The sequence below is a fragment of the Pangasianodon hypophthalmus genome, chromosome 19 (assembly GCF_027358585.1).
Source record: "Pangasianodon hypophthalmus isolate fPanHyp1 chromosome 19, fPanHyp1.pri, whole genome shotgun sequence".
NCBI classification, from domain to species: Eukaryota; Metazoa; Chordata; class Actinopteri; order Siluriformes; family Pangasiidae; genus Pangasianodon; species Pangasianodon hypophthalmus.
In genome coordinates this window covers 14,831,141-14,858,950 of record NC_069728.1, presented here as the reverse complement: position 1 = coordinate 14,858,950, position 27,810 = coordinate 14,831,141, and the positions used below count along the sequence as shown (strand labels likewise).

The window sequence follows — 27,810 nt, the reverse complement described above, 5'->3', positions numbered from 1 at the left end:
AACAGGAATCTGAGCCCACAGTGGGTACAGGTTCACCAAAATTGGACAGTTTAAGATTGGTGAGGGAAGAGGGGAGGAAAAAAAAAAAAAAAAAAAATTTAGGTGATGTTTTTCCAGTTGAGCGTAACTATGTATAATATGATCTGTGATCTCGGCTCTAGTACGAGGAGCCCAGATTTAAGTTAGATTTAAAAGGTCTGGTGAAATTTACGTTGTTTTTCCTCTTATTTCATATGCTATCAGTCTAGGTGGGAGACACTTATATTACTTCCACAATGCTTCAATGCAAACCTGAGGCTGATGAACTCCCTTTAAGATAAGGTGAAATTTATAAAAGTTTGATCATTCACTGAACTGTAACTTCATATGGTGCTCAAATAATGTCTTTAAAGAAATCCAGATGTAGATTTAGATCCCTATTGAACAAACCGGAGACAACAGTGGTAAGGAAAATCTCCCTGAGATGACGAAGAAAATCTTGAGAGAATCATTACAGTATACAGGTGTAAAAGTGTAACAACAAGCAACAGTAAGTGTTTTGAAAGGATGTTCTGTATGAGCAGATTGTGAATAAGGGTCCTGGGTCGAGCACAAGACAGGCATCACGATCACAGCAGCAGTTCGTAGGTACAAATTTACACTATCCAGGTGAGATTATCCAATGAGGCAAGAGTGAGATTTGGAGACAATTTGTTTTTGGGTAGTGCATGTGGAACCATCCACAGCAGGTGCCCTAAGAATGAAAACTTTCCTCTCACACACCAAGTCTTTAGTGATGTGTCATTTTTAAGGTGTTAAACCAGGCGTTAAACCAGATCATTTCTTTGTAATTTTGTAGAACTTTATTGGTGAAAAAAAATTATAACAGCTTGTTTTTACAAATAAGTCTGTGAGAAGAGAAGTAAGAACTGAGGATATGATGAAACCAAAGAGTTTTGCTTTTGCACATAGTGGAATAAACAGCATTCCTGGAGCAGCTGTCCTGTTGTGTCTCCACACAATTTACAAAGATAATTAAGACAAACAAATCTCTTAACGTATCAGCGAAAGATTGAATAAGAAAAAGCCTGTGCACATCTCATAAATCAACTAAATCCTTCTGCTTCAAAAACTATCATTAATTCCAAGCTTCATATGCTACTGCTCTGATTTCCATCTCATCACGGCCAAGAGCTTATGACAGAAAATGTTTGGGCTTATGTACTAATAATGCTAGATCAAAATGCATTTAAATATGCATCACTGATTTCAGATTAGTAATAAAAATCCTGACATAAAAAGAAAAGGCCCAAAGCAAAAAAAAAAAAATGCATTTTTTCCCCTCACATTTTCATTGTAATGGATTTACACAAGGTAAAGAAGACCACAAACAGAAAAAAAAATCTACAAGTTAGACCTGATGTTATAGTGACCACTTGATGCTTTCAAAATGAGAGATGTTTAAACTGGTACAATCTCATCTTAGAGATTATTTTGGTCAAATATTTTTCAAATATCTATTTTTTTTTTTTTACATATAAAATGTTTATTAGTTCTGTCGAACTTAATGCAGTTTAATTGATCCTGATCTCTTAATAATCTTCATATACAGCGGCTTGGTACCCAGTCACTCTATAAAATATGCCACATTCTTTAAAATGAAAAGCACAAAGGAAAAGCACACTCATTTTAAAGAAATGTCATCTGTGTCGGACGACATACAGGAAGATGAGAATAAAGTTTTATGCGCACGAGCTCACACAAACACATGTCTAGTCGTTACAACGAGGCTGTGAGCACATGAAAAAATGTATTCAGTTATTTTCTCCGTGGAGACAAGGAGTGGTGGCAGAGTCATCAGGGAGTTTACAGAAGTGCAGAGTCGCCCTCTGGTGGATCAAGTCAAACACTGCATTGGGAGTCTTCGAGAGTGGTTGAAAGGGTGCTCTGTACGTGACACAGTGCAGCTATGGGGCCCTGGTCTAGCCTCTCCAATGCTGTCTCCACACTAGCATGCCACAGGCTTTGGTCTGGCCTCTCTGATGCTGTGTTCACACTAGCAAGTGACAAGTCTCTCATGCCACTTCAGCTTTCTCTAGTGGGCGAGTTGCAACCACTACAGTTATTATATCAACTGTTTCTTGCCAAGATATAAACAGTTTACTGTGTAATTTATACACATCACTTTGCTATTTCTGCATTTTAATACTGAGGTAAGTACGAGACCTTCAGTTTTTTTTTTCCATCAAGTTGTGAGAGCAGGGGGGACTTCGTACTGTCCACACCGTGTGATCCATCCAAGGAATCATTTGAATTTGTCACATTATACCATCATAACTAAACTGCATACAATTAAGAAAATCTTAATTAAAACAATGATTTACACCCTGTCGCTGGAACGGCGACTCTGTGTCATGCACTTTCAGGGCTAATATATAATCGACTGTCAGTTTGTTGCTTGCTATTGTGAAGGCAGGTTGAAGGAGAGGCCTAACTGATTCTACCTACTCAGTCTGAGCTTTATGGAGTTTTTCACCACTTGGATGGGGTTAGCCGGAGGATGAGGAACATCAGAAAGATCAGTACTGGACATTTTCTGAAAAACATAATGGAAATCATGTAAGCGATGGGGCATTAGATGCTGTTTCATTGTGAAAGGCCTTCACAATTAAAGATAAATTATAGTTATTAATATCACAATTGCACTATATCCAAATTATTCAGCTCATTTTTAATGCAAAACTCAGTATTTCTTTCATATTGCAGGTTATAAACCTATATTCTTTTCAGAGTCAAAATAAGGCTGAGCTGCATAACTTGAGTATATCATTTAAATGACTAAATACAAATACAGTTAAATTCAACCAAAACCAGTAAACAATACAGGAATATGTATACAGCCAAATAGACACTTAAAACGTGATTTAACGCAACAGTAAGACAACTTTACAATGACAGCCAATTAAGATTAAAAAAAAAATTATTGGGCTCTTCTTTACTCATAGAAAAAAAATTACAGAATGCCTATTCAATAAATGTTAAGATACAACATTCCAGTTAATTAATGCCATACCCGAGATGGTGGTATCTTCCCTTCTGCATCCGACTCCTGTGCATAAGGAACACAGTGCAACGATATATCAGTGCTTTTAATGTATGCATGCAGCCTACAAAATGCCAAGCCGACATATACGCACACATGCAAAAGAAAAACACGTCTCCACTCACCCCTGCCTGTGTCTCCATTTTCACCTCTCTGTCTAAAGCAGTGAAATCGCTAGCCTGCATCAAATAAACCATTAGCACCATCAGAAATGGAATATGTCTCTGAGAAATATTTCACATTTGTTAACGACGTGAGATATTCCTGAGAAAACGAATAGATGTATCTACCTGAGAAAATTCAGCAGCCTGGTCCACCGATTCTGAGGTAGAATCCTACAGCGAAAAGGATTTTATTGTATTTACAGGGAAAGGATGATACAAAATAGCATGAAATAATATTTATAAAATACTAAGGAGCAGCCAAAAAAGTAAGGATTTATTTATTAAAAAAACAACACACATTCAAAAAACACAACCCACATTCAAAAATTTTTTAAAAAAAAAGCAAAACAGATTTATAATAATTAATTACATTGATATTTACTTGCAAATCACATGAAGAATATTCTGGTCCCAAAAAATTTCAAAATGAAGTAGGAGTTCTCTGGCCTTACCTCCTCTAATCTGAGCTTCTTGGCTTGCTCATCATGGAGCGGTGAGCCCGGTCTCTTCCCTGCACAAGCAGGACTGGGGGTTTCTGTCTCTGATGGACACGCTGTAACAGAGAACTGAGCATTACACTGTGGTCTAACCGCTATCTGTCTTTCTAGGACACGAACAGCTCCACGTTATATACATATATTGTATTAAACAGACAAATAATATAAGGCAGGTGTGTGCACACATACCTGCAGCAGTATGCGTGTCTACTGACGTGTCCATCTTTCCTTGAGAATCTGAGCTGGCAGTGGTCCCTGTGGAGCTGTACACATGATGAAATAATGAGGAAATAATTTATATTCATACAACTTCATACAATTAAAATGCATCTCAAAACACTTTAAGGATAACAGGAAGGATAATTAAACTAAAAAGAATTATGAAGTACAAACATAAAAAATGGGCATTAAAAACGCCTGCACAATTTCATTAATTTAAACTGTTAAATGAATAGAAAACCTCTCAAAATGTTTACTCCTGGGTTTGCAAACAAATCTCCTGGGTTTGCACTAAAATATTTCATACAGTTAGTTCAGTTGTTATATTGTTTCCACCAACAATATTTCACATGACTAACTACAGAAAATAGTTTTTGGTTTTTTTGTAAAAACAAACATAAATGTTTCATGAATGAACAAAAAACACAAAAGACAACAAGATGTCCAGTGGGATTCTCAGATCCCTACATTTTGTCATCTGAAAGTTGGTTGTGAGCATTTAGTGCATATATGGGTGTGTGTGTGTGGCTCACCGGTGAGGACTGGCAGAGAAGGCGGTCCTGGAGGTGCCGGTGGGTAAGGGCATGGACGTGCTGTTATCCCTGTCCACGGACAGGTCCATGCTGCCCTCATTCACAGTCGAATGCTACAGATCACAGGATGACAGCAACATTTAAACATGGCGAAACAACGAAAAAATTGTAATAAGCAAGCAAAATCAAATGTGTTTTCAACTGCTTTTAAATATGTCTACTGAGGGTGGCTGATAGACTCGAGAACTCCACAGAAATAGACAGCTGCTAGACCATTAGGTGTCTTGTATACTGATAAAATAACTTGAAAATCTATTCATATTGCACATTCAAAGAATCAAAATTTAGGAAACTTTCCTAAAAAAAAAAACAATATTCTATACAAACAAGCAAAAGAAATGTATTCAAGTATACAAGCAGGAGTACTCTGCATATACCTCCTGCAATCTGAGCTTCTTGGGGTTCTCATCATGGAGGGGTGAGCCCGGTCTCCTCTGTGCACAAGGAGGACTGCTCCTACCGGAGGTCTTCGGCTCTGATAGACACGCTGTAACAGAGGACAAAGCATCACACAGATGTGCTGTGATCAGAGAGGCTGAACGTGTACAGTAAATGGTTTAAAGGTGCTTATGTGCCAACACTGCTAACAAGAAAATCCTAGCAGACAGAAAGAAAAAAACAGAATTTTACTACAAACACTCTGGTATACATCAGTGATATATAAGATGGCTATTACCCCCCCACGATGTGCATCAAGCAACAGTAAGATAAAAATCTCTTGCAACCAATGCTTAAAAATTAGCAGCTCCTCTAATGTCTGAAGAGATCACAGTCCCACCAGGTTTATATCAGCTCACTAGACTGAGGCTCATGAATCCACAGGTCAAAGTTCATCTAGATAAAGTCGGTGCAAAGCAAAAGGAAGTGCTACCAGAAGCAAATGTATTTTTTTCATGTCCCATATCCTTGGAATTGGCTTTTCCACTGGGTGAATTTTATTCATGTTTGGTTTGATGGACATTTTAGCTGAAAAGCAGAAAAACTTTTTTTTTTTTGTTTTCAGGTGGCCCCCGTGTCGCTGCAGATGCTACAGTGAGGGTGGCTGTGAGCCAAGACATCAAGTTTTCAGAAAAAAAGACATGGTGTCTAGGAGAGCTGTTTCTCTCTCTCTCTCACACACACACACACACACACACACTCGATGTGAACTCAAATCACTGCATCTATCTGGCTAATAATACATTAGTGAGTCTAAACATATCTTCATTTAAGGTATACAGCCAGCATAAGAAATGACAGAAGACACTAAGACATGGACACATACCTGCAGTAGGATGCGTGCTTCCTGAGGTGTCTGTCTTCCCCTGAGAATCTGAGCTGGCAGTGGTCCCTGTGGAGCTGCACATTTGTGGAAATAACTATGACTTACTTACATGTCCATACAAAGTTTTGTAAAAATTTACTTTTCTAAAAAGACAGTACGAGTTATTGAGAGCTGGATAATAAAATAAGCCTGACTCTGAAAGCTGGATAATACAATAAGCCTGACTCTGAAACAACAAATTTGTACATAAATTCTATAGAGTGTAAAATTATTATTGAGGTATTGTGATAAAATATTTGAGCTTGAAGATAAATTTTTGTAGATAAATTTTAGAAAATAATGTATAAAATCAGTAAATGAGTATGAAATGAGTAAAAAAAAAACAGCCTATTAAAAGAACACTCAGATCTCTACATTTAGTTGTTTGAATCGACTTGGTTGTGACTATTTGGCAAGTGTGTGAGAAGCTCACCGGTGAGGACTGGCAGAGAAGGGTGTCCTGGCAGCACTGGAGGTGCCGGTGGGTGAGGGCATGGACATGCTGTTATCACTGTCCAGCAACAAGTCAACACTGCCCTCATTCACGGTACGCAGGCCTTCAGTCGAATGCTAAAGTGCAGAGGATGACAGCAATGGTTTAACGCTGACATGACAGACAAATGTCATGGTTAAGATTTGAACAGAATTTTGCTTGCCTTTCTCCTTTTTGGGATAACAAGATCCGGCAGGAGCTGGTGAAGCTGCTTCCGCTTCACATGCATCGCCGTTATTTTCATGTCAGACTCAAACATCTTGCTGCTGATGGCTTGACGGTACACTGCATTTATAAGGTAAAAAAATGAACAACTGATGATAAGCAAGGCTTCAAGTTGGGAATAACACTGCACCAAGCTCTTCTTCTTCAGTTTCTTAAAACTGACTAGGAAATTTAACAAGAATAATTTAAAACTAAAATTATTTTCAATTTGTAGATTTCACCACAATGCACAAATCTAACTGGAAAAGCAACTCTCAAATTGTGGGTTCTACTTTAAGTTTTCAGTATAAATTCAGCACTGTTTTAGTTTATTAGTCTGATATCACAGATATCACCTGATCACCAATACTGAATCTATCCTCACAGTAACTACTCTGACTCTGCTAGCTTCCTTTGCCAGAAGCAACACAGCAGCATGCTTTTAACTATGTGTACACAAGATGGCTGCCACACCATGGAAAAAAAAAGAGAAAAAAAGAAAAGAAAAAAGAAAATGTAAAACAGGAAATCCTACCCGTGTCTGTGAATGACTGGATGTCGTATGTCAAGTCGACATTAAGAAGTTCAGACCCCTCCATTTTTCTGAACTCAATACCAATGACCCACATTGTGCTAAACTCTGGCCTGTACAGAAAAAATTACAAAAAGTAACGTTCCAACATGCTCTGAGATTTATCTTTTGTAAAGCTAATCTACTACACTCACGTTTTATTGCTTTCCTTGGGTCCTGGGAACGACTGTGGATTCACATGTGCGAGAGTGATGAACTCATTTTTCTCCAGGCTTCCCACCAGGATTCGGATCTTGGACTCAACAAGGCCGACCCTGTTGGAAATTAGATCCTTAAAAGTCTGCACATAAATCTATTTATAAAGAGTGTTACTGCACAGGCTGTCTGGATGCTGTGTGCAAGGTATTATTCAAGGCTCATCATACCAATCGTGTGACTCAGCATGGTCTACTCACCACTCGAGGTGCTGCTTCTCAGTGGGCGCACTTGCTAGCAACACAATATAATGCCTTGGAACATAAAAAACAAGAACAATGCCATTACATCCTTTACACAGAGGTCATTTAACTAAACTCCGGGAAGGCTACGGGCACCCCAGGGTTATATCCGAGACCTAAAGTTAATTCAACTCACACACTCTGATGCAGCACAATTAGTCTATTCGGGGGTATTAAAAAAAAGAAAAGAAAAAAAGAGCACACCCACCCAAAAAAAACTGTACTGTCCAAAAATAGTGGCTCTGGAACATTAATGTAAGTGTCCATATATATATATAAGTTATATAGATAAGTTTACATTTTCAGTCCTCTCCACTTATATCTGTGTCTACACAATGGTACAGTTAATTCTAGACACTGCCTCTAAACAAACCTCACTCAACATTGGGGCAATGATATAAAGTGAATGAAAGAAAAAGTATTGCCCATTAAGAACAAAGATGATGTGTATAAAAACAACGAATTACTGCTATCACAGGACAGTCTTTCAATTCTCAGTCCTTAGTGATCAACTAAGATCATGAGCACAGAGGGTATTTGAAAAAATAAAACAGTACACAATTTCACATTAACATTTATTTTAAGTTGAAAAAGAAAAAAAAGAAAAAAAAAAAAAACATTGTCATTGCAAAGCTCTACCCAAGCTGCATCGTATTAACTATGTTCATCCCACTGATCTTTAAAACATTTTATATAGGAATGAATACTAATAAATGTATTGATTTTGTACTAATGCAGTGATTTAGACAAGACCTGGAGTTGTTAATAGTGGTATGCACACAAACTCAATTTTAACAGTCGAAAGAGATTTGCAGTACGATAGCACCATCTACATGTTGCTTATTTAGACAAAACCAACTAATAAGTTGATTACATTCAATTACTGTCAGTTGAATTATCACATTTTCTACAGACAATTGGAAAGCTGACCTTATTTTCAATACTAAAGACATTAGCACAATGAAATTTACACAATTTCCCCAAAATACACACATATAAATGTTTAATTATTATAAAAATGTCTTTAAGCAGAGTGTATGATGATTTAGGCATGCGTTGCTAAACTGGTAGCTATAATCTTCCTTATTTTATCTTGCTTTTTAAGCAATTTCTTCAATTTTATAAGCATTTCTTTAATATTGCACTAGAACTACAAGACACAAATCCTCATGGCCGACGTAAGGGGAAAACTGTGTACAGTTCATTTTTGGCAGAAATATAGCTTAAAAACAATGGCTAAAAAATGGCTGTTTTCATTACATGTGAGATATTTAGATAACACAATACACGGAAAAGACAAACATGACGCACAGGGAAGAGCAAATGTACTGCTTCAGCTCCGGTCAGTGACCTTTACGTCACTAAAACACGGCAGTTTCAATCTGTTTTTAACTGACATATGTTAACCTCACATTTCATTAAATCTAGTTAGGAGTTGAAAACATGCATATTAAATGTTTATTAAAAGAAAACATAAAAAAAGAAAAAAAAAAAATCACTGACTGGCAAAATACATTGTACAAATTACGAAAGGACGTTTTCACACTTGGTCTGAATACCCAAGTCTGGACTCAGGACCGATTCTGGGCTGCTTTAGTCGCGGGGCTAGAACAGAGGTGTCCAATCTTCTCTGCAAAGGCCAGTGTGAGTGCAGGTTTTCATTCCAACCAAGCAGGAGCCACTTGTTTGGGACTGAAACCTGTGCTCACACCAGCCCTTTGCAGATAAATTCGTACAAGCCAGACATAGAAGACTTCTTTCCGAACTGTGGATTGAATGCGCAATTCCATACATCACTTTTGTGCACTCAGGTTTGCAAAATGGCAGGCGCTATATTTATTCGTTTGCCGTTTTTTATTATTTCTTTTGGTACAGACACTTAAGCTTCTTTTTTCTTTTTTTAAAGCTTTGTGGATGCATGGCATCATGCAGGAATACCTGCATATGAGGAGCGGTTCTCAGACAAGATTTTTTAGTCATGCAGGCCAGCAAGCGACGTGCATTTTTCACAATATTCTCAGTGCAAATGCTCACACCAAAAAGGTGAACTAATTACGGTGCTCCAGTCCCATGAAAGTCTGGTTTTATATATCAGTAACAAAAATAACTTTCTCTCCCGCGTCATGAAAGTAGAAACAGAAAGTAAAATTAAACCAATCGTGTTATTCGGCATGCGGCCCGAGCACGGGCAACTTCAACACCTGATGAGGGTTCAGCTGAATGTTTTCAAGAGGATCACGGATCTCTGGTCCGCTCCTAGGCTCCAAAACAACATTCACACTTCACCGATCAAACCAAACTCAGGGCTCAAATGTCACAAACACACAAGTGTGAAAACGACTTAAAAAAAATTTTATTATAGACAATTGTAAGACAGGAAAGGTCAATAAAAAAATCTGTTTCCCATTTTCAAATACCTACCTTAGGAATGACAAATAGAGCTATTTCAAAAATGATTGCCGGTCTACAATAATTAAGTCAAACAGAATTATTACAATTGAATTAACAGAAATGTAAAGCTAAAAAATGCTAAAACAGTAGTTCTGTACTATTGCAAAGTGTTAGCATAAACCTAATAATTACTCTTTTATTTAGTTCATATTCAAATCACCACACAACATACGACGCAAGCAAGAGTTATGAAGGTGTGTAAAGGGGGTGGTGTGTGTGCTATTTTGAAAAATAAATCTTTATTCAAATAGTGTAACCTCGTCACATATGTACAACAGGATAAACATCTAAATACATACTTGTATTTCTGAAAGAAGTTTGGAGCTTCAAATAGTTTGGACCAGTCTGCTTTGTTCTGCAATATTTCATCCATAATGGCCAGACCTGGAGGCAAGAACCACAGTACAAAAGTTAAAAAAAAAACAAACAACAACTGCTCTGAATTAAAAGGCTGGTTTTGGACGAGTTTCTGTTTCTGTGTTTCTACTACACTGCAGGAACCCTGACCATGATGTGAAATAATAGAAGTGAAGCAAACTGTGTAACAATCCCATATACAGGAAAAGCAAAACAGCTCAATGTACATGGAGGAGGATGAAAATGATGGACCAATCAGGAACCCGGGCACCCGGAACAAGTAGATTTTGTGCATAATTTGTGCATTTTTAATGCATAATTGCCCAGTGAATAAGGACAAACAACTTTTCTGCTTCCATTTGGTATGTATCAGATCTGGGTTTTTTCATTTAAACTTGGAAATAAACTTGGAAAGTTTTTAGAATTTTGAAATATTTAAAACAAAGAAAGTAAACATTCAATATTCTCAATATTTACTATTAAAGATTCTGCACTATTTCTAGGTCCCTATTTAAATGTAAGCAAATTAATAATATTGACCATGTTAACTGATGTACAAAAGGTAAAATTTTCTTTAGGCCTAATCTCTTGTATTGAAGCACATGTTCAGACGACACTCGGATGGATTTGATCTAAAATGGATCAAAAGGTTTTGCACAAACTTGTGGAGTCCATGCCAGCTTGAGTGCACACTCTAATTAATGCAAAAAGAAGACATACCAAATACTAAAAAACTCTGAAATTCATGTAAAGATTTTAAAGATTCTACTTTTCAATAAAGTTGTTATCAACAATGTAGTTTGTAATGAAAATTGATGTATTAAATTAGAAAGAAATGCATTTTCGCTAGTGCTCTCAGACTTTTGGACCCTACTGTATGTTTAAACGTAAGACATTTCACGGAGGCGCAACACCTTTGAATCTGTAACTTCACCTTGTGCTACTCATTTTAAGTTCATCTGCACAGATGACAGACAATCTGTTCAGAACGGGGAACTTGCAGGTATGTGGAAATACAAATCTGCCATATACTGCAACTCTCCTTCTATAAAGTAACAGTCACTTCACGGCAAAAAACATATTGAAAGAAAATAAAGACACTAGCCAGACACAAATAAACTTTATATGCGATGTGAGGACAGAACATCACATCTTATAGCCAAAACGTTGGCCAATGACTTGCTGACTTTTTGTTGAGGATGTAAACATGAAGTGCCGCATTAGAAACCTTAGAAATTAGAAAGCTGATGATAATGGTGAAATACTGTTTCCCTTCCTCTGCATGAACACACTTAACTCACTAATCAGCTTGCCATACTTTAAATATATTACATTTCAGTTACATTTCTAAACAACCAAAACACAAAACAGGGCGAGCACTTTAGAGCTTTTACTTACCTGGTGGATTAGTTAATAAACTGATTCACCCCCGATGAAGCTGACATTAATGAACCCGTTTAAAACCAGCAGTGGGCACTTGTGCACAAAATTAAATTTGAGTCAATATTTGCAACATTGTGACCGTAGTATTATCAGCAAGTAACAATGTTCATTATGAGAGGCTCAAGCACAATAGTTCCTGGTCTACAAGCAGCTATGGCCTAGAAAGTAAAACTGTTCCTGGTTCTTTGAGGGGAAATCTACCTTAAAAAAACAAAAGCCTGGATTTCAGAAAAGGTTCCTGCAATGGAAACGGATATAAAACAAAGCCAATTTTTGTGCTGTGATGTAATTCTGTACAAATCAATACATAGTTGTTTAGCTGTCCAATTGCTGTAACATAATTATATTAAATGAGATTTTGACAAATGCAACTGACCCTGTTTGAACTCTTCGACCATGACGTTGCGGGTGGACGCGGACACGTTGTAGGTGGAGTTTTGCTGAGGATAAGCTGGTGTGATGATGGGCATAAGGTGGTACCGGTCACTCGGCGTCACCTGCGGATTTGAAAAAGATATTCAGTGGTGTTCAATCGTACAGTCTGAGTAGAAAGGGCAGACATTATGAGTCTACAGATCTGCATTTAAAGAGAAGAGTCATACCCTTGGGTCCCACACTGGCAGGTTGAGGTTGCACTCTACCGGCTGCTTCAAAAGGACTGGATTAGGCCACTCCCTAACACATGAACAAGACAGAGACGGGAAAAAAGATTACACATCTGACCAGGTGTGCATTTCACTCCATTATTTTAAGTGACCACTGACAAAACTAATCTTTAAGCCACCAGCCAGCACCACAATTACACAGAAGTACACAACCTGAAGCTGCAATTCTACAATAATGACACGCTGAATCAAGATTCTCAATTCTACACAAAATTATTTATGACACACTGAAGTGTTTAATCAGAATGACTGGATCCAAAAAAATTAGGATATCCCTAGTCTCATACAACAAAGAGACCGTTTTAGTTCCATGCATTTTGTTCCTTAAAAACTCAAAGTTTACATTTTTTAAATATCTGGTATCTCTTTAATTATACACTTTCTCACCTCATTATATACTTATGAATCAGAGATGCTTTATTATATATTACGCTGTTAATATTTCATTCAAAAACAACCATACAACAATTCTGTTTAAAATATCAGTAACAGAAAAAAAAATATGAAAGCCTGTGAAATGGATAAATTATGGTATTCTGGCTGCTACTATTTCAAAACGTTTATGCCACAACAAAGAAAGGAAAAGAAAGGACTCACCATTTAGAAAACACTAGGAAGAACTTATACACGAGGGTTGAAGCCACAGCGTTGGGGTAGAGCTGACATGTTCTCGCCACCAGCATCGCCCATGACACACCGCCCAAGAAACCCAAGATGTTCGAATATATGTTGTGACCTGTAACAGAAGTGTACATGTTGAATACAATAGAAAATTCAAAATCAGATAGTTAAAGATTTTTCAAGTAATCTCGGGAAACAGTCCTCTGTACATGGTTTAAGATTTTCAATTCTAATCCTTGATAATGGTGGAATTTGTTTTAGAGACCAAGATTAACATGTACCCAAAATATTTAATAAACAGATTCACTGATTTAGAAAACAATGACCGCACTTTATTACCTCTAAAATACACAATGGATGTTAGACAGCAGTTGAACACAAGACTGAGCTAGTCACAGGAATTGTGATGACTTCTAAGCTAACCATTCAGTCATTGGTATTTAAATGTCAGTTCTGCACCACTACCTGCATTCTGGAGACATAAACAAAAATGCTGCAGATTTTTAAATGACCATTGCCTACACATAGTGAGCCAAAGGGCGAGCAAAATATGAGGTAAAAATAAAACAATGTTAATGTCATGTAGATGTTGACGTCAACACCCAGTCGCCAAATAATTTTGGTGCTCGGCAACTTCATGGCATGATTCCTGCTGGAAAGAAAGTCATATGACAGACAGGTCTGACGTTTATTTTTCTGAGAAGGCAGGACTTGGAGGTGAGTCGTGCATTGCCTTTCCAGGTGAAAGACTGAGTAGTCTCCGCCTCTTCTGTGAGCAATCATGTGGTGCGCACACCACTACAATACCAAATGACTGATGGCAAGAGATTCAAGTCATTTAAATCAACTATTCTGAGATTTAGAAAGTCATGTAGCGTGCACTCGGCCTTAAGTGAGCCGTTTTTTTCAAAGTGCAAATGCTAACCGAAAAGGCAGTATACTGAGGGAGCTATGGACCAAATGAAAGATGCCGAGTGCTGAATATTGTGGTATAGTATACAACCAATCACTTTCTTAAATGATACCAAACGCCAAAATCTAGCACCCCTATGTAATAATATCTATTACAGTAATGTAAAAATATGGTGTTTCCCAAGTTATGCTTTAATAAAGCTTCCAGAAAACCAAAGCCTATTTTGCTGTTGTTTCCTAAAGCATTCATTGAAAAGCTGCAGATTCAAGCTAAACTATTCTGCCTCAACAAAAAGAGGCCTAAATCCTAGCGCAAAATGCTGCAGCATGGCTACTTTTGACTGCACTCATCCTTTCTAAACACAGCAGTTTTCTAACTGCTTTTGCAATATCAGTGCCATGTAAGAACTGTATTTTCTGGATTATAAGACATAGTTTTTGTTGTCTAAGCAGTGCTACTACTTATACAATGAAGCAACATGTACAGAAAATTAGAATTTTTGCAGTAACCTAATGCTATAACCTGAAATCATTCAATAGTAGCTGTGTACATGTAAACGCTGTGAAACAGTATCTACATGCAAGGTGCTGTTAGGGTATGCCACAACTAAATTCTTAATACAGTAATATGTACAAGAAATTATAATAAGAATAGAAAGAACTGTTCTCCATAAACAGACAATTGTGGTAGTAGGGCTGGATGATATGATGATACAATATCGAAATTGTGCCAAGTTATGTCATAATACGCTTTTCTGAGATATTAGAAATATCTTCCGACATTTTTTATTTTTATTTTTTAGAAACTAACTGATAACAGCTGATGTCACATTGTAATCTTAACCTTTAAAATCTTTAAAATTTGTTAAACATTTTCATGAACTAAAATTTTACTTTTTATATTTAACCAATAAAAACGACTTTATTTTGAAGTGCGTTCATTAACAGTAAATAAATGTATTATCTTTTATAACCATTTTTGTAATGCAGCAGTTCTGTATTGGAGGTGAAACCTACGATGTGATGTACATATTGAGTATCATAGAAATGCCTTCGAGAACTGTGATATGGTATATTTCTTTCATCACCCACCCCTATACGGCAATAAATAGTAAATGCTGACATAAATGCTGGGTTTAAAACTTTAGGAATTATAAAACTTTAGGAGTTTAGACAGGAGAAGGCGCCCCAGTGGACAATTTTCATTGTGGTTAATAACCATGCATTTGTTTTGCCCATTCGAACACCAGATAATCCAAACAACCTGTAAAAGGATGCAGTGTTTCTATTGCTCCATTGCTCTTGCATTGTGGGTGTAGAGGTTTTGCTGAAGCAGCCTAAATTACAACAAGAAATTAGCAAATACATTTGTCTACTGTTCTACTGCAGCATTAAAATTCAGTTGTAAAACATTGTGCAGAACGGCTTATAGATTTTAGCTGAACCTACATACAGATCCTCACTTCTGTATTGTGCTTATATAGGCACTGCAGTTTGGGAACGAAGGAGACTGTGTGTCGAGATCAATACGACAAAAATCCATTTCGTAACAGAGAACTTTAACCAATGCTGTAGTCTGATAATATGGTAAAATAAAAAAGCAGCACTAAACAAAGCTCCTAAGACTATTTAAAAATAAATAAATTTAAAAAAAAAAAAATCACATGACTCACGTTTAGCCCACAGTTTGATGGCCCTAAGAGTGAGTCTGAAATTCTCAATGTTTGGCACCAGGTGGAGAATCTCATCCGTCACCCTGCAACCTGAGCACAAAGATCAGCACAATAGCAGAACAAACAGACCTGATGTAAAAGACTGCGATGTTTCACTTGGTCATTCAAAGACTGTATACAAAGAGAAATCGTTTACCGTTCAGACTCCTTATACAGCGGATATCCAGATTCTTCAGTAAACTATCGTCACGCAGGTCCAGGTTCTCTGGAATGGTCTGCAGCGCTAACCGAGCAAACAGGATATCAATCTGGCACAAGCATTAAAAACAAACAAGTAAGAGACTGATGGTATTACTTTCTGTATATTCTGATGATTAATTAAACTGAAATACCTCAATGCCATCAAAGCACAGTTTAATCACAGGGACGAACGCCTCTTCGACAGCCTAAAGAGCAAAACAGACAAAGTGTTACAAAGGCAGCTCTCTTAAGCAGATTTTATGTGACATGTACCATTAATTAAGCAATATCACACAAGCAAGAGTGCTGTTGTACCGAATATCAACACAGCGTAGACAGGAGGTTGCAGATAATCGTAGGTAATCGCATGTAACGTCAGGTAATGACGGGTAATGACAGGTAATCCCAGCTGTACTGATATTCAATACAACAGCACTACTGCATGTGTGATACTGCTTTCATACAACAGTTCTATAAACAAGAAATTATGGACAAACTGACATTTCAGACACAACATGGCCAAGTAATTTCTTTGTTTTTGCTCCATCAGCGGGAATATTTCCCAAAGAAGCCACAGCTGGACAGAGCAGTGTGTGTTGCCATGCCAACGCACAGACTGACTGACAGCTTGTAAGCGTAATAACGATTTCGGTGTAACGAACTATTGCTACAACTGGAATTTTATGTAGCGAACACAGACAAGCAGAGTGATGCACACAGTTAACTGCCCCAGTGCTAAATAGCGGCACGCTTGTAATAGCTCTTGTCCAATTAAGCTATACAATATTTATAATAAAGCACTGTTCTTCGTCCTTGAATCTGAAAGGCCAGAAAGTGTTGATAAGTATTCTCTAACAGCAGCTCTGACAGCACCATCAGCTGTAACTCAAATTACATGTTTATATTAACATGCTCATTGTAATATGTTCTCGTTTCTATAGTAACAGTTCACTCACTGGTAAGGTGGATGCGCCACACAATCTAAGCCTAATAATAAATTGACTGTAAAAATGTGCCGTTATTTAAAAAAGAAAAACGTATAATCATTGATATGGTAAAAGTTTCTCTAAGAAAAAGCTTATTTAACATTTACGGCAATAGTCTCAGGAGTCTCACTTTCAGGTTTCACAGTAACAGGACAAGCTGCAATTTGTCACTTCAAGACAGAGGAAAAAAAAAAAGAGAGGCTGGTGAAAGAACAACACCTGCCTTAAAGTAAGTGATAGAAACTAATTTGTTCCACAACATTAAATGTAATTATACAAGATTAAAAAGTATGATGTCATTCATTAATAAATTAAAAATGGTCATTTTTGACTAACTGCTGTTGAATAAGATATATAGATATAATAAGTGTAAACCTTCAGTCAATTATAACAACTGTATATTAGTACATGTCTATTTTATATCTTTTTAAGAGCATACCCTTAAATCTTTGACCTCCTCTTGCTCTTTTAACTTCTCGTAAAAAGAGGTGAAGAAGTCGGACCTATCCACATGGCGAGGAGCGACACAGAGGGCGTCTATATCAGCACCTGCAGGTGGAGAACCACAACAAAGTTCAATCAACAAACAACACTGACTTTTATTTTAATAGCTAATGAAAACACACAAAAGACAAAACCGTAACTACTAACATGTAATAATGATTATGAACTCACCTTTTGTGTGGACTCCTAACCTATAGGAGCCGAACGTAAATATTTTTCCGCCAATATTTTCTATCAATGATGGAGGTATATTCTGTCGAGATAAAGAAAATAAAGGAATGTAACGTCGGTGCTTTCCATAAATGTAAACCAAAAAAGTAAAAATAGAAGTGTGTGTGTCTTTTCTTTTGGAGATGTCACAATGCACATCTTGCTATGTGATTATGTGTTAATGATCATTTTACAAGATACATGGTGCTTCAATATCATATAAATGTACTGATAGATTCACAGCCTCAAATCTTTATACCCCTAGTTAACATCACACCTTGGACCTGCTGATGTCCTGGATCCACTCCTTGACAAGCGTGTTAAGTTTTCCCAAAACCAGGATTCTGTGCAGAGAAAACACAATGCATTTATTATATATAGATTTTGCTCTCTATTATAAACATCACAATGCTATCTATCACATACTCAGTTGACAAACCTACACTATAGGGCAAAAAGTTTGTGGACCCCTGAACATAATACCCATATGCGATTCTTCCCCAAAACGTTGCCACAAAAGTGGAAGCACACAATTGTATAGAATGTCTTTGTATGCTGTAGCATTACAGTTTCCCTTCACTGGAACTAAGAGGCCCAAACCTGTTCCAGCATGACAATGCCCCTGCGCACACAGCGAGCGCTATGAAGACAAAAATTTACAAAGGTTGGAGTGGAAGAACTCGAGAGCCCTGACCTCAACCCCACTGAACACCATTGGGATGAGCTGGAATGCCGACTGAACCCTAGACCTCCTCCCCTGACATCAGTATCTAACCTCACTAATGCTCTTGTGGTTGAATGAGCACAAATCCCCACAGCCATGCTCCAAAATCTAGTGGAAAGCCTTCCCAGAAGAGTGGAAGCTACTACAACCGCAATGGGGACAAAAACTGAAATGGGATGTTCAACAAGTACACATGGGTCTGATGGTCAGGTGTACACATACGTTTGGTCGTATAATGTATGTTATTAACAAGGGTAACAAAATTTTGATTTGTGTATCTGAATTCTCTCATTAAATGATTTTGCATCAATGCACAGTTTGTTTTATTTACATTTTCAAAAAAAAAAGCCACAAAATAGTTTAAACTAATCATAATAGAAAAAATAATAACAAACATAACTTTTTTTCAGCTAAGACGTATATTTTATGGCCTAAATAATCGGGTGGCATTAGCTAGCTAGCGGATGGACAAACTCAGACCTGCACCCTCCACTTCAAAAGTAACTATATGAGCATGTTGCACATTTGATGAATTAGAAGAACAAAAAGAACTGGACAATGTCATGTCATGTGAAAGCTCTATCACACCAAAATAAAGTTAAAAATCATCATGGAATCTAAACTACACTGAATCATAAGGGGGCCTAAAGATTCCCACTCCTGGTTACTATGAGTCATGTTTACAGATTAAATCACAGGACATCACCTCCGTTGCAGCTCCAGCTCCTCCTCAAACACACCGAAAGGCTTCAGCGCCTCCACCAGTTTCTGCGTCTGCACCAGGTCCGACTCTTTCGGCTGAGCCAGGCTGATGGGCGACGTGATCCCATAATGCTTTGGGGTGTCCTGGGCTGGTTGCGCCTGATTCGTAATTGGACTGTAGAAAAAAAAAAAGTTAAATAATTCAGAGAACTACAAGAGATTTATGAAGAATAGAACAGCCAAAATTATTTATATTCTGACGTGCAATTTAATAATTTCAGCATTTTATCCCTGAGAAAAGGCCAAACAATTCCTTCACAAACAAGCCTGATGACATTTACAAAGTAGTCAAGATAAAATAACTGGCCAGTCTAGAAGACTTTTAATCTCAACTGCCTGAAAACCACGGGGTTAAAAATAACTAGACAAAGTGACCTACTCTGTGTAGGCAATCTGTGGAGTTAAATAACGTGTCTCTTGTTGGTTTTAGTCTTTGGCTTTTCTGTGCACTTAATTTTAATCACCTCTTTTCTTGTAATGACTGAAAAATACCTATAATCTGTTAGAAAATTATAATATAGTCAACTAAATCCACTTCTGAATGAACAGCTAGCCTAATGTCATGTTTGCTAACTATAGTTTTGTCCCCAACGGCTCACTGTCGAACAAGTAGTGCATTAGATAATGCAGAAAAATCATTATTTATACTAAACGTAGTGTGCTAAATTTCTAGTGAAATTTTGCTATGTTTAAAATACAGCCCTGTTAGTGAACAGCAAATCTAGTTAGCCTTTAAAGGCTAGGCTGAAAATATCGTTACATTTCAATTAAGTGCACGATGTCAAAGAGTGACATTTCACAAGCGTGAATACTTTGTAATGGATATGTTTTAGTAAATTTTCCCACCATGCTTTGGTTTAGTTTCGCACGCCTCGAATCAAGTAGAAGCAGCTAAGCTAAGCTAAGCTAAGCTAAGCTAAGCTAATCGAAGTTACCATAGGCCTCGTCAGTCCCTGTTTCTTATCAACTTTCTTCTGCCGAAAAGAGACAAAAAAAAATACTCACAAAGGCATTGTGAAGAGCTTTGTCTTTTACTCAGCGTCTTGCATTAATTCGAAACATTTTGTTTTGTTTTGTTTTTGTGTCCTGTGGTGCTCAGTTGGTGTGTGAAAGCGCACAGCTGTACAGGTGTGTGGAAATGATTTCTTTTGTTTACGCGAACATGGCGCTCCGGCAACAACACGAACTCACGCCTCGTCTGTGTTACGTAACCCTCCTCCTGCGCTGTGATTGGCTGTGAGTCAGATCAAAGCGTTTCCCAGATTGCCAAACGTAGACCGAATCATGTATGCTAATGAAGGACGCCTCTGTTCAGTGAGTCGGATCATTTTAATCGGCTCACCAGCAGGAGCCGAATCCCAAATGACTCATTGTCATCTGACGAGTGATTCTCCTCTTTCACTAACCGTGGTTCTGACAGCATATTCGGGGCTTCATTAAGATTCAGACGTTAATTAGCAAAATGCTAATTCAGACGTTTATTTGCAATTGCATTTATTTTATAAAAACATTTATTTTTATTTGCAATTGCATTTATTTTATAAAAACATTTATTTTGTGATTGAACTTAAATTGGTCACACACATAGTGCTGTGTGACCAATTTAAGTTCAATCACAAAATAAATGTTTTCAGTTGAACTCTAATGTACAACAACGTACGCCATATGGCCAAAAGTTTGTGGACATCTGACCATCACACCCATATGTGCTTGTTGAACATCTCATTTCAGATTTATTCCCCCTTTGCTGTTATAATAACCTCCACTCTTCTGGGAAGGCTTTCCACTAGATCTTGGAGCGTGGCTGTGGGGGCTCATGGAGCTCGCTTTGTGCACTGGGGCATTGTCATGCTGGATCAGGTTTGGGCCTCTTAGTTCCAGTGAAGGGACACTGTAATGCTACAGCATACAAAGATATTCTATACAATTGTGTGCTTCCAACTTTGGGGCAACAGTTGAACCACACATAGGCGTGATGCTCAGGCGTCCACATACTTATTCCCATATACTGTACAATGGCTGGCAAAATTAAAATCCAAATGGAAAGTCCATTTTTTAATGTCTAAACAGATATGATTCTTCAACACTCATTTGGTACTTAGGATAGAATTAAAGAGTCTAAACTTGGGTTCTTTAATCCTATCCACAAAAGGCCAGTGTGGCTGCAGGCTTTCATTCCAGCCAAATTGGAGGCACACTTGATAGATGAGTGGAGACCAAGATGAACTGATTAGACAAAGTCTGTAGCCACACCGGTCTTTAGTGGATAAGATTGAAGACCCCTGGTTTGGATTGCCTTGGAGTAGTAGACCATCAACTTAATCACTCACTGTGTTCCTATACTTTTTTACAACTTTTTCTAGTGCTTGTGTTCTAATCCTGATGTACCAGCAACACATTGCTTCTCTAGTAGTATTTTAAGGTGAACAGAAAGAATCAAATAATAAATTGGTACAGGTACATATACTGATACCAGATAGCACTTATGGCTCCTTATGGTCTGAGGGAAGAAGCTGTCCTGATGCTTCTAAAGCACTAGGAGGGTTTACAGGGCATGAGAAAAAGCCATGACTATTGTAGCCTGGGCTCTCGTCCTGCATCTGGATCAGTAGATCTAACAGAGTTGAGGGAGATCCATGCAGATGATTTCTGATGCGGTTCTCAGTGGTCATTTACACTCAGATTGCCAAACCACACTGGTATGCACACAATCAGGACACTTTTTTCATCCCCTCACCATGTTCATCCCAAAGGTCTTAAGTCTCCTCAGAAAAACAGGTGGTTGTTGCAGCTTTTTGAGTATGCTGCTGGTGTTTTGGGACTAAGAGAGGGAGTCTGACAGCTGAATGATCAGGAATCCTATGTGTTTTCATGGGACACTGATTTCTCAGATTCATGCAAAGAATTAACAAAAGTAAAGGATAAATTTATAAATTTACATCCTGAATTTATATATCTCTGTAAAGCTGCTTTGTGACAATGTCCATTGTTAAAAGTGCTATACGAATAAAATTGAAGAACCCCAGCAAGCTTATTTTGTGCAGTATGGCATAATGTAGCCTGGAATTCAAATAAGATGTAATGTATTACGAGTTCGTTAGCCTTTAGGCATAGGGAACTGAAAGCAGGAAGTTATGACTGGGTTTTAAAACATGGCTTTCGACGAGGATGGGATTCGAACCCACGCGTGCAGAGCACAATGGATTAGCAGTCCATCGCCTTAACCACTCGGCCACCTCGTCTTCGTGAGTGCAAGACTCTTCTCATGGGCTCTAGTAAATATCGCCATCTACTGGCGCGACATTGCTACTTCAGCAGCGTTCAGGTGGACCGAAAGAGTCAAAAAATAAATAAAACAAAAAGTTAACTGAGTCTCAGGTGCTTTAACATTTTAGTACATTTCAGTACAGACTTTCTCAATAATAGTAGTAGTAGTACAAGAACACTAGTGCTGCTCCTATACTAGTACCCTAGTGCTTCACCTATACTCCAATACTAGTACCCTAGTACCTTACCTACACTCCTACCTATACTCTAATACTTCTTCTATACTCCTATACTAGTACTCTAGTACTTCTCCAACATGGCTATACTAGTACCCTAGTACTTCAAATCATGTCAAGTGGCTTTATTGTCATTCCAACCATACAGTACACAGTGAAACAGAATAACAGAATAATGTTCCTCCAGGACCATGGTGCTACATAAAACAACACAGACTTACAGGGGCTACACATTACTATATAAAGTGCATGTGCAAACATGTGCAAACAGCACAAGTCAGTACAATAAGTACTAAAACAGGACAATAGGCACACTAAGAGACAAAAATGCTGTGAATGTATACATAACATACTATGACACAGTATTCAGTAGATAAGCTTATACCATATATGGACATAGCAGTTATTGGTGTAGCAGCCAGGTAGAGAGTATAGCAATGACAAGAAATTATATACAATATTTTTATAAATATAGTTTATATAAATACTAGTACTCATATCTTAGTATTCTAGTACTGCTCCTATACTCCTATACTAGTACCCTAGTACTTCTCCTATACTCCTATACTAGTATCCTAGTACTTCTCTTATACTCCTATACTAGTATCCTAGTACTACTCCTATACTCCTATACTAATACCCTAGTACTTCTCTTATACCTCTATACTAGTATCCTAGTACTGCTCCTATACTTCTATACTAGTATCCTAGTACTGCTCCTATACTCCTATACTAGTACCCTAGTACTGCTCCTATACTCTTATACTAGTACCCTAGTACTTCTCCTATACTCATATACTAGTACCCTAGTACTTCTCCTATACTCATATACTAGTATCCTAGTACTGCTCCTATACTCCTATACTAGTACCCTAGTACTTCTCCTATACTCCTATAATAGTATCCTAGTACTGCTCCTATACTCCTATACTAGTACCCTAGTACTTCTCCTATACCCCTATACTAGCACCCTAGTACTGCTCCTATACTCCTATACTAGTAGCCTGGCACTTCTCCTATACTCCTATACTAGTATTCTAGTACTACTCCTACACTCCTATACTAGTATCCTAGTACTACTCCTATACTCCTATACTAGTATCCTAGTACTACTCCTACACTCCTATACTAGTATCCTAGTACTTCTCCTATGTGAATGTTAATTCAGCACATTTGTATGAGATGAGGAGGCCGAGTGGTTAAGGCATTGGACTACTACTCTGTTGTGCTCCCCATATGTGGGGTTGACTCTCATCCGTGTTGGAATCTCTATTCTTGGTCATTATGAAGAGATAAAAGCTGACATGGCAGCAATTCACAATGCATAAGCCATGTTAGGCTTAACAAGATGAGGCTGTGCAATTGCATACTTACAAAGTTCACCTCCTGGGTGGGTTTACCAGATAAATTTATCTAATCTGGTGAGACATTTGTGATTATCAAATGTGACAATATTGATTCTCTCAATAATAATCAACCCTGTAGATAATTGTCATATACCTTACATATATCCTACTTTGCTGGTTTGTTTTGTTCCATTGTTAGTATATTCTCTGCTAGTATTGTGTGTATAATGGTATACAAATTCTTTAGCTGCTTCAGAAACACACACACACACACACATCTTATAAACTTATAAAATAAGTTAATAAAGCTCATTAAATTGTAAAACTGAGCTACAAATTGACTTCCATTGTTATCCCACAACAAAACAAAGCCATTCGCTTCCGTGCTTTGATTATTGGGGATTACAGGATTTTCGACGAGGATGGGATTCGAACCCACGCGTGCAGAGCACAATGGATTAGCAGTCCATCGCCTTAACCACTCGGCCACCTCGTCCACGGAAGTGCGTTGCTCGCTCGCCATCTACTGGCGAGACAGTGCTACTTCAGCAGCGTTTTAAGGTGGACCGAAAGAGTCCAAATAATAATAATAATAATTTAAAAAATCACAGATGCTTTAACATTTTAGTACTTTTCAGTACAGACTTTCTCAATAAAAAAAACAACTTAGCAGTAGTAGTAGTACTAGTACTCAAGTGCTGCTCCTATACTAGTAACGTAGTACTTCATAAGCACATACACACACATATAAACAAACAAAAGATACTGTATAAACTTACAAAATATGTTAATAAAGGTCATTAAACTGTAAAACTGATCTATAAATTGTTATCCCACAACAAAGCTCAGTTGTGCTTGTTCCACTGTTAAACTTTCTTGTCTTCAATTTTCTGTTTACAGTGGAGTTCAAACTGTGCAGGTGTGAGTTCAGATCACATCCTCCTCAGAAATTCTGTTTTAGGAACTTCTGGCTTCTGAACAATAAAAATGTGATGCCACAAGAATGTCAGATTAGTAGACCTACCACACAAAAAAGGATAAAGGAGACTGGAAAAATCATTGCACAGCACAGGAGAAAGAAATAAGAGTTAGACAACAAAGTGAAAAAATTAAGTGAACTGGTGGAAGCTGGCTAGCAGGCCCAAACAATAAACACTTGCAGTTTTGTTGATGATTAGTCTTCTTCTGAAGTGTTGCCATGTTTGCCATGACCAACAATATTTTGCTATAATGTTTGAATTACATATGTAACTTTTAAAGTAAAGCACATTAAGAGCTTTGAGATAGGATTTTGACACTGAGAGCTGGAAAACCCAGAGGCTGTAACTGGGTTTGACAGTACTTCCAACAAAGACAGGACTCAATCCCCCAAAGCATTGTAGAACAGATGAACAGTTCGTTGCATTAATCACTCAGCCAGCTCCATGAGTTAACCCTCACTTCCTCTAATTAGTAAATATCGGCATCTCTTCTGTGTTGCAGAATTCAAGTATTATGTAATGTAATGTAACTTTGCACACTTGCCAGATGTTGCAATGGTACTTTAAAGCATGTGTTTTTCGACGAGGATGGAATTCAAACCCAGGCACTGATCCTAGTAAATATCATCATCTACCAGCGACACTTTGCTACTTCAGCAGTAGTTGAACGGAAAGTGAACGGAAAGCGTAAAATAATAAATTGGTACAGGTAAATACACTGATACTAGAGGATTTGAATTCAGAAACCCTGACATTGACAGTAGCAAATATTGAGTGCAAATAGTGCAAATTACATAATATGATACTCAAGTAATCCTGCTTTTTAATTTCTGCTTTTTGCAAATCCATGCTTAATATAGCATGGATTTATTATTAAAACATAACTTTCGACGAGGATGGGATTCGAACCCACGCGTGCAGAGCACAATGGATTAGCAGTCCATCGCCTTAACCACTCGGCCACCTCGTCCTCACGCGGGCCTACCTCACTGGTGGACTCTAGTATATATCGCCATCTACTGGAGAGAGCTTGCTACTTCAACAGTGTTTTAAGGTGGATCGAAAGAGTCAAAAATAATATACCTCATAGAAATGTGCAAAAAAGATGTAGCACAGTGCATAATGTACAAGAATGAAGCAAGTTGCATAGCGAGATTGGGTGCAGTCAGGTCGGAAAAGCCAGCATCAGCTAGCACTTATGGATCCTTATGGTCTGAGGGAAGAAGCTGTCCTGATGAAGCACTAGGAGGGTTTACAGGGTATGAGCTGGGTGAGAGGAAGCCATGATTATTGCAGCCTGGGCTCTCGTCCTTCATCTGGAGGAGTTGAGGGAGATCCATGCAGATGATAAATTTAAAACACATAAATTTAAAATGTATATCTTGAATTTATATATCTTTCTAAAGGTGCTTTGAGTCAATGTCCATTGTTAAAAGTGCTATACAAATAAAATTGAAGAATTCCAGCAATCCTACTTTGTGCAGTGGAGCTAAATGTAGCCTGGTATTCAAATAGAATGCAACGCATCACACGGTTGTTCTCTACAGGGAGTAGGAAAGCAGGAAGTTGTGATGGGGTTTCGAAAGATGCCTTCCGACGAGGATGGGATTCGAACCCACGCGTGCAAAGCACAATGGATTAGCAGTCCATCGCCTTAACCACTCGGCCACCTCGTCCCCTACTGGAGCTACATTGCTACTTCAGCAGCGTTTGAAGGAGGGCTGAAAGAGTAAAAAAAAATCTTTTCGGTCCACCTTAAACTTCTGCTGCTGTAGCAATATCTCCCCAGCAGGTGGCGAGAGAGTATCCGAGGCATGAGGACGAGGTGGCCGAGTGGTTAAGGCGATGGACTGCTAATCCATTGTGCTCTGCACGCGTGGGTTCGAATCCCATCCTCGTCGGAAACCACGTTTTAAAATTATATCACCACTTCCACAGCTTTCCTACTCACATTACATGAGAATTCACAAAGCTGTCCTCAGATTGCTGTTGTTCTCCGCATCAATCTGAGGACATCAGTGTTAATAATTGCTTTCCGGGTTAACCAGCTTGTATTTAATTACATACAGTTGAGGCTACACATGCTATAAAATATATACTACATAAACTCGGATTGCTGTGGTTCTCTTTATTTTGAAAAAGCGACACTTAGTGGCACAGGACTCAGTTTTGATGCTTTACAGCTCCAGTCAGTGTCGCCTTATCGATCCTGAGCTTGGATTACTGTCTGTGTGGAGTTCTGCATGTTCTCCCCTCATCTGTGTGGGTTTCCTCCGGGTTCTACTGTTTCCTCCCAACTTTTTCAACTTCAAGTCTGAGGGACAATGCGTACATTAAGCTGCTTGATATAGACTGGAATTCAACTAGGCTGTAATGCAGTACTAGGGTACTAGTACAGTAGTACAGGAGAAGTATTAGGGAACTAGTATAGGACTATAGGAGGAGCACTAGGGTACTAGTACTACTACTGCTACTACTGCTCCATGGCCAAGTTTTTTTTATTATTACTGTTGAGAATGTCTGTACTGACAAGTACTAAAATGTTAAAGTATCTCTGATTAATTTAACTTTTTGTTGCATTTATTTTTCGACTCTTTCAGTCCACCTTAAAACACTGCTGAAGTAGCAACATCACACAGGCATGAGGACGAGGTGGCCGAGAGGTTAAGGCGATGGACTGCTAATCCATTGTGCTCTGCACGCGTGGGTTCGAATCCCATCCTCGTCGGAAACACGTTTTAAAACTACATCACCACTTCCACGGCTTTCCTACTCACATTACTCTCCCTACCAGACTTCACAAAGCTGCCTTCAGATCGCTGTGGATCTCTACATCAATCTGAGAAATC

At 38.0% G+C, this 27,810-nt stretch overlaps 1 protein-coding gene and 6 non-coding genes across 7 annotated transcripts; 2 read left to right on the top strand and 5 right to left on the bottom strand.

Moving 5' to 3' along the window:
- Positions 1 to 819: 819 nt before the first annotated feature.
- On the bottom strand, positions 820 to 20,374 carry papola (poly(A) polymerase alpha). The gene is made up of 26 exons (XM_026922943.3): positions 20,138 to 20,374; positions 19,077 to 19,247; positions 17,924 to 17,990; positions 17,608 to 17,689; positions 17,372 to 17,481; positions 16,099 to 16,152; positions 15,903 to 16,014; positions 15,707 to 15,796; positions 13,098 to 13,236; positions 12,438 to 12,510; positions 12,212 to 12,332; positions 10,335 to 10,419; positions 7,543 to 7,596; positions 7,282 to 7,401; positions 7,091 to 7,200; positions 6,515 to 6,636; positions 6,292 to 6,428; positions 5,820 to 5,893; positions 4,933 to 5,042; positions 4,496 to 4,608; positions 3,933 to 4,006; positions 3,699 to 3,799; positions 3,373 to 3,417; positions 3,208 to 3,261; positions 3,053 to 3,088; positions 820 to 2,575 (listed from the first exon to the last, which is right to left on the bottom strand). The coding sequence occupies exons 1-26, from the start codon at positions 20,143 to 20,145 to the stop codon at positions 2,480 to 2,482; spliced, it is 2,358 nt and encodes a 785-aa protein (XP_026778744.2). The 5' UTR covers positions 20,146 to 20,374; the 3' UTR covers positions 820 to 2,479.
- Positions 20,375 to 22,292: 1,918 nt separating this feature from the next.
- trnas-gcu (transfer RNA serine (anticodon GCU)) lies at positions 22,293 to 22,374 on the bottom strand. The gene has a single exon. It is a non-coding gene; the product is annotated as a tRNA-Ser (tRNA).
- A 2,021-nt stretch (positions 22,375 to 24,395) lies between these two features.
- trnas-gcu (transfer RNA serine (anticodon GCU)) lies at positions 24,396 to 24,477 on the bottom strand. Its single transcript has one exon. It is a non-coding gene; the product is annotated as a tRNA-Ser (tRNA).
- A 1,372-nt stretch (positions 24,478 to 25,849) lies between these two features.
- Positions 25,850 to 25,931, bottom strand: trnas-gcu (transfer RNA serine (anticodon GCU)). The gene has a single exon. It is a non-coding gene; the product is annotated as a tRNA-Ser (tRNA).
- A 624-nt stretch (positions 25,932 to 26,555) lies between these two features.
- Positions 26,556 to 26,637, bottom strand: trnas-gcu (transfer RNA serine (anticodon GCU)). The gene has a single exon. It is a non-coding gene; the product is annotated as a tRNA-Ser (tRNA).
- Positions 26,638 to 26,780: 143 nt separating this feature from the next.
- On the top strand, positions 26,781 to 26,862 carry trnas-gcu (transfer RNA serine (anticodon GCU)). Its single transcript has one exon. It is a non-coding gene; the product is annotated as a tRNA-Ser (tRNA).
- Positions 26,863 to 27,607: 745 nt separating this feature from the next.
- trnas-gcu (transfer RNA serine (anticodon GCU)) lies at positions 27,608 to 27,689 on the top strand. Its single transcript has one exon. It is a non-coding gene; the product is annotated as a tRNA-Ser (tRNA).
- The last annotated feature ends 121 nt before the right edge of the window (positions 27,690 to 27,810 follow it).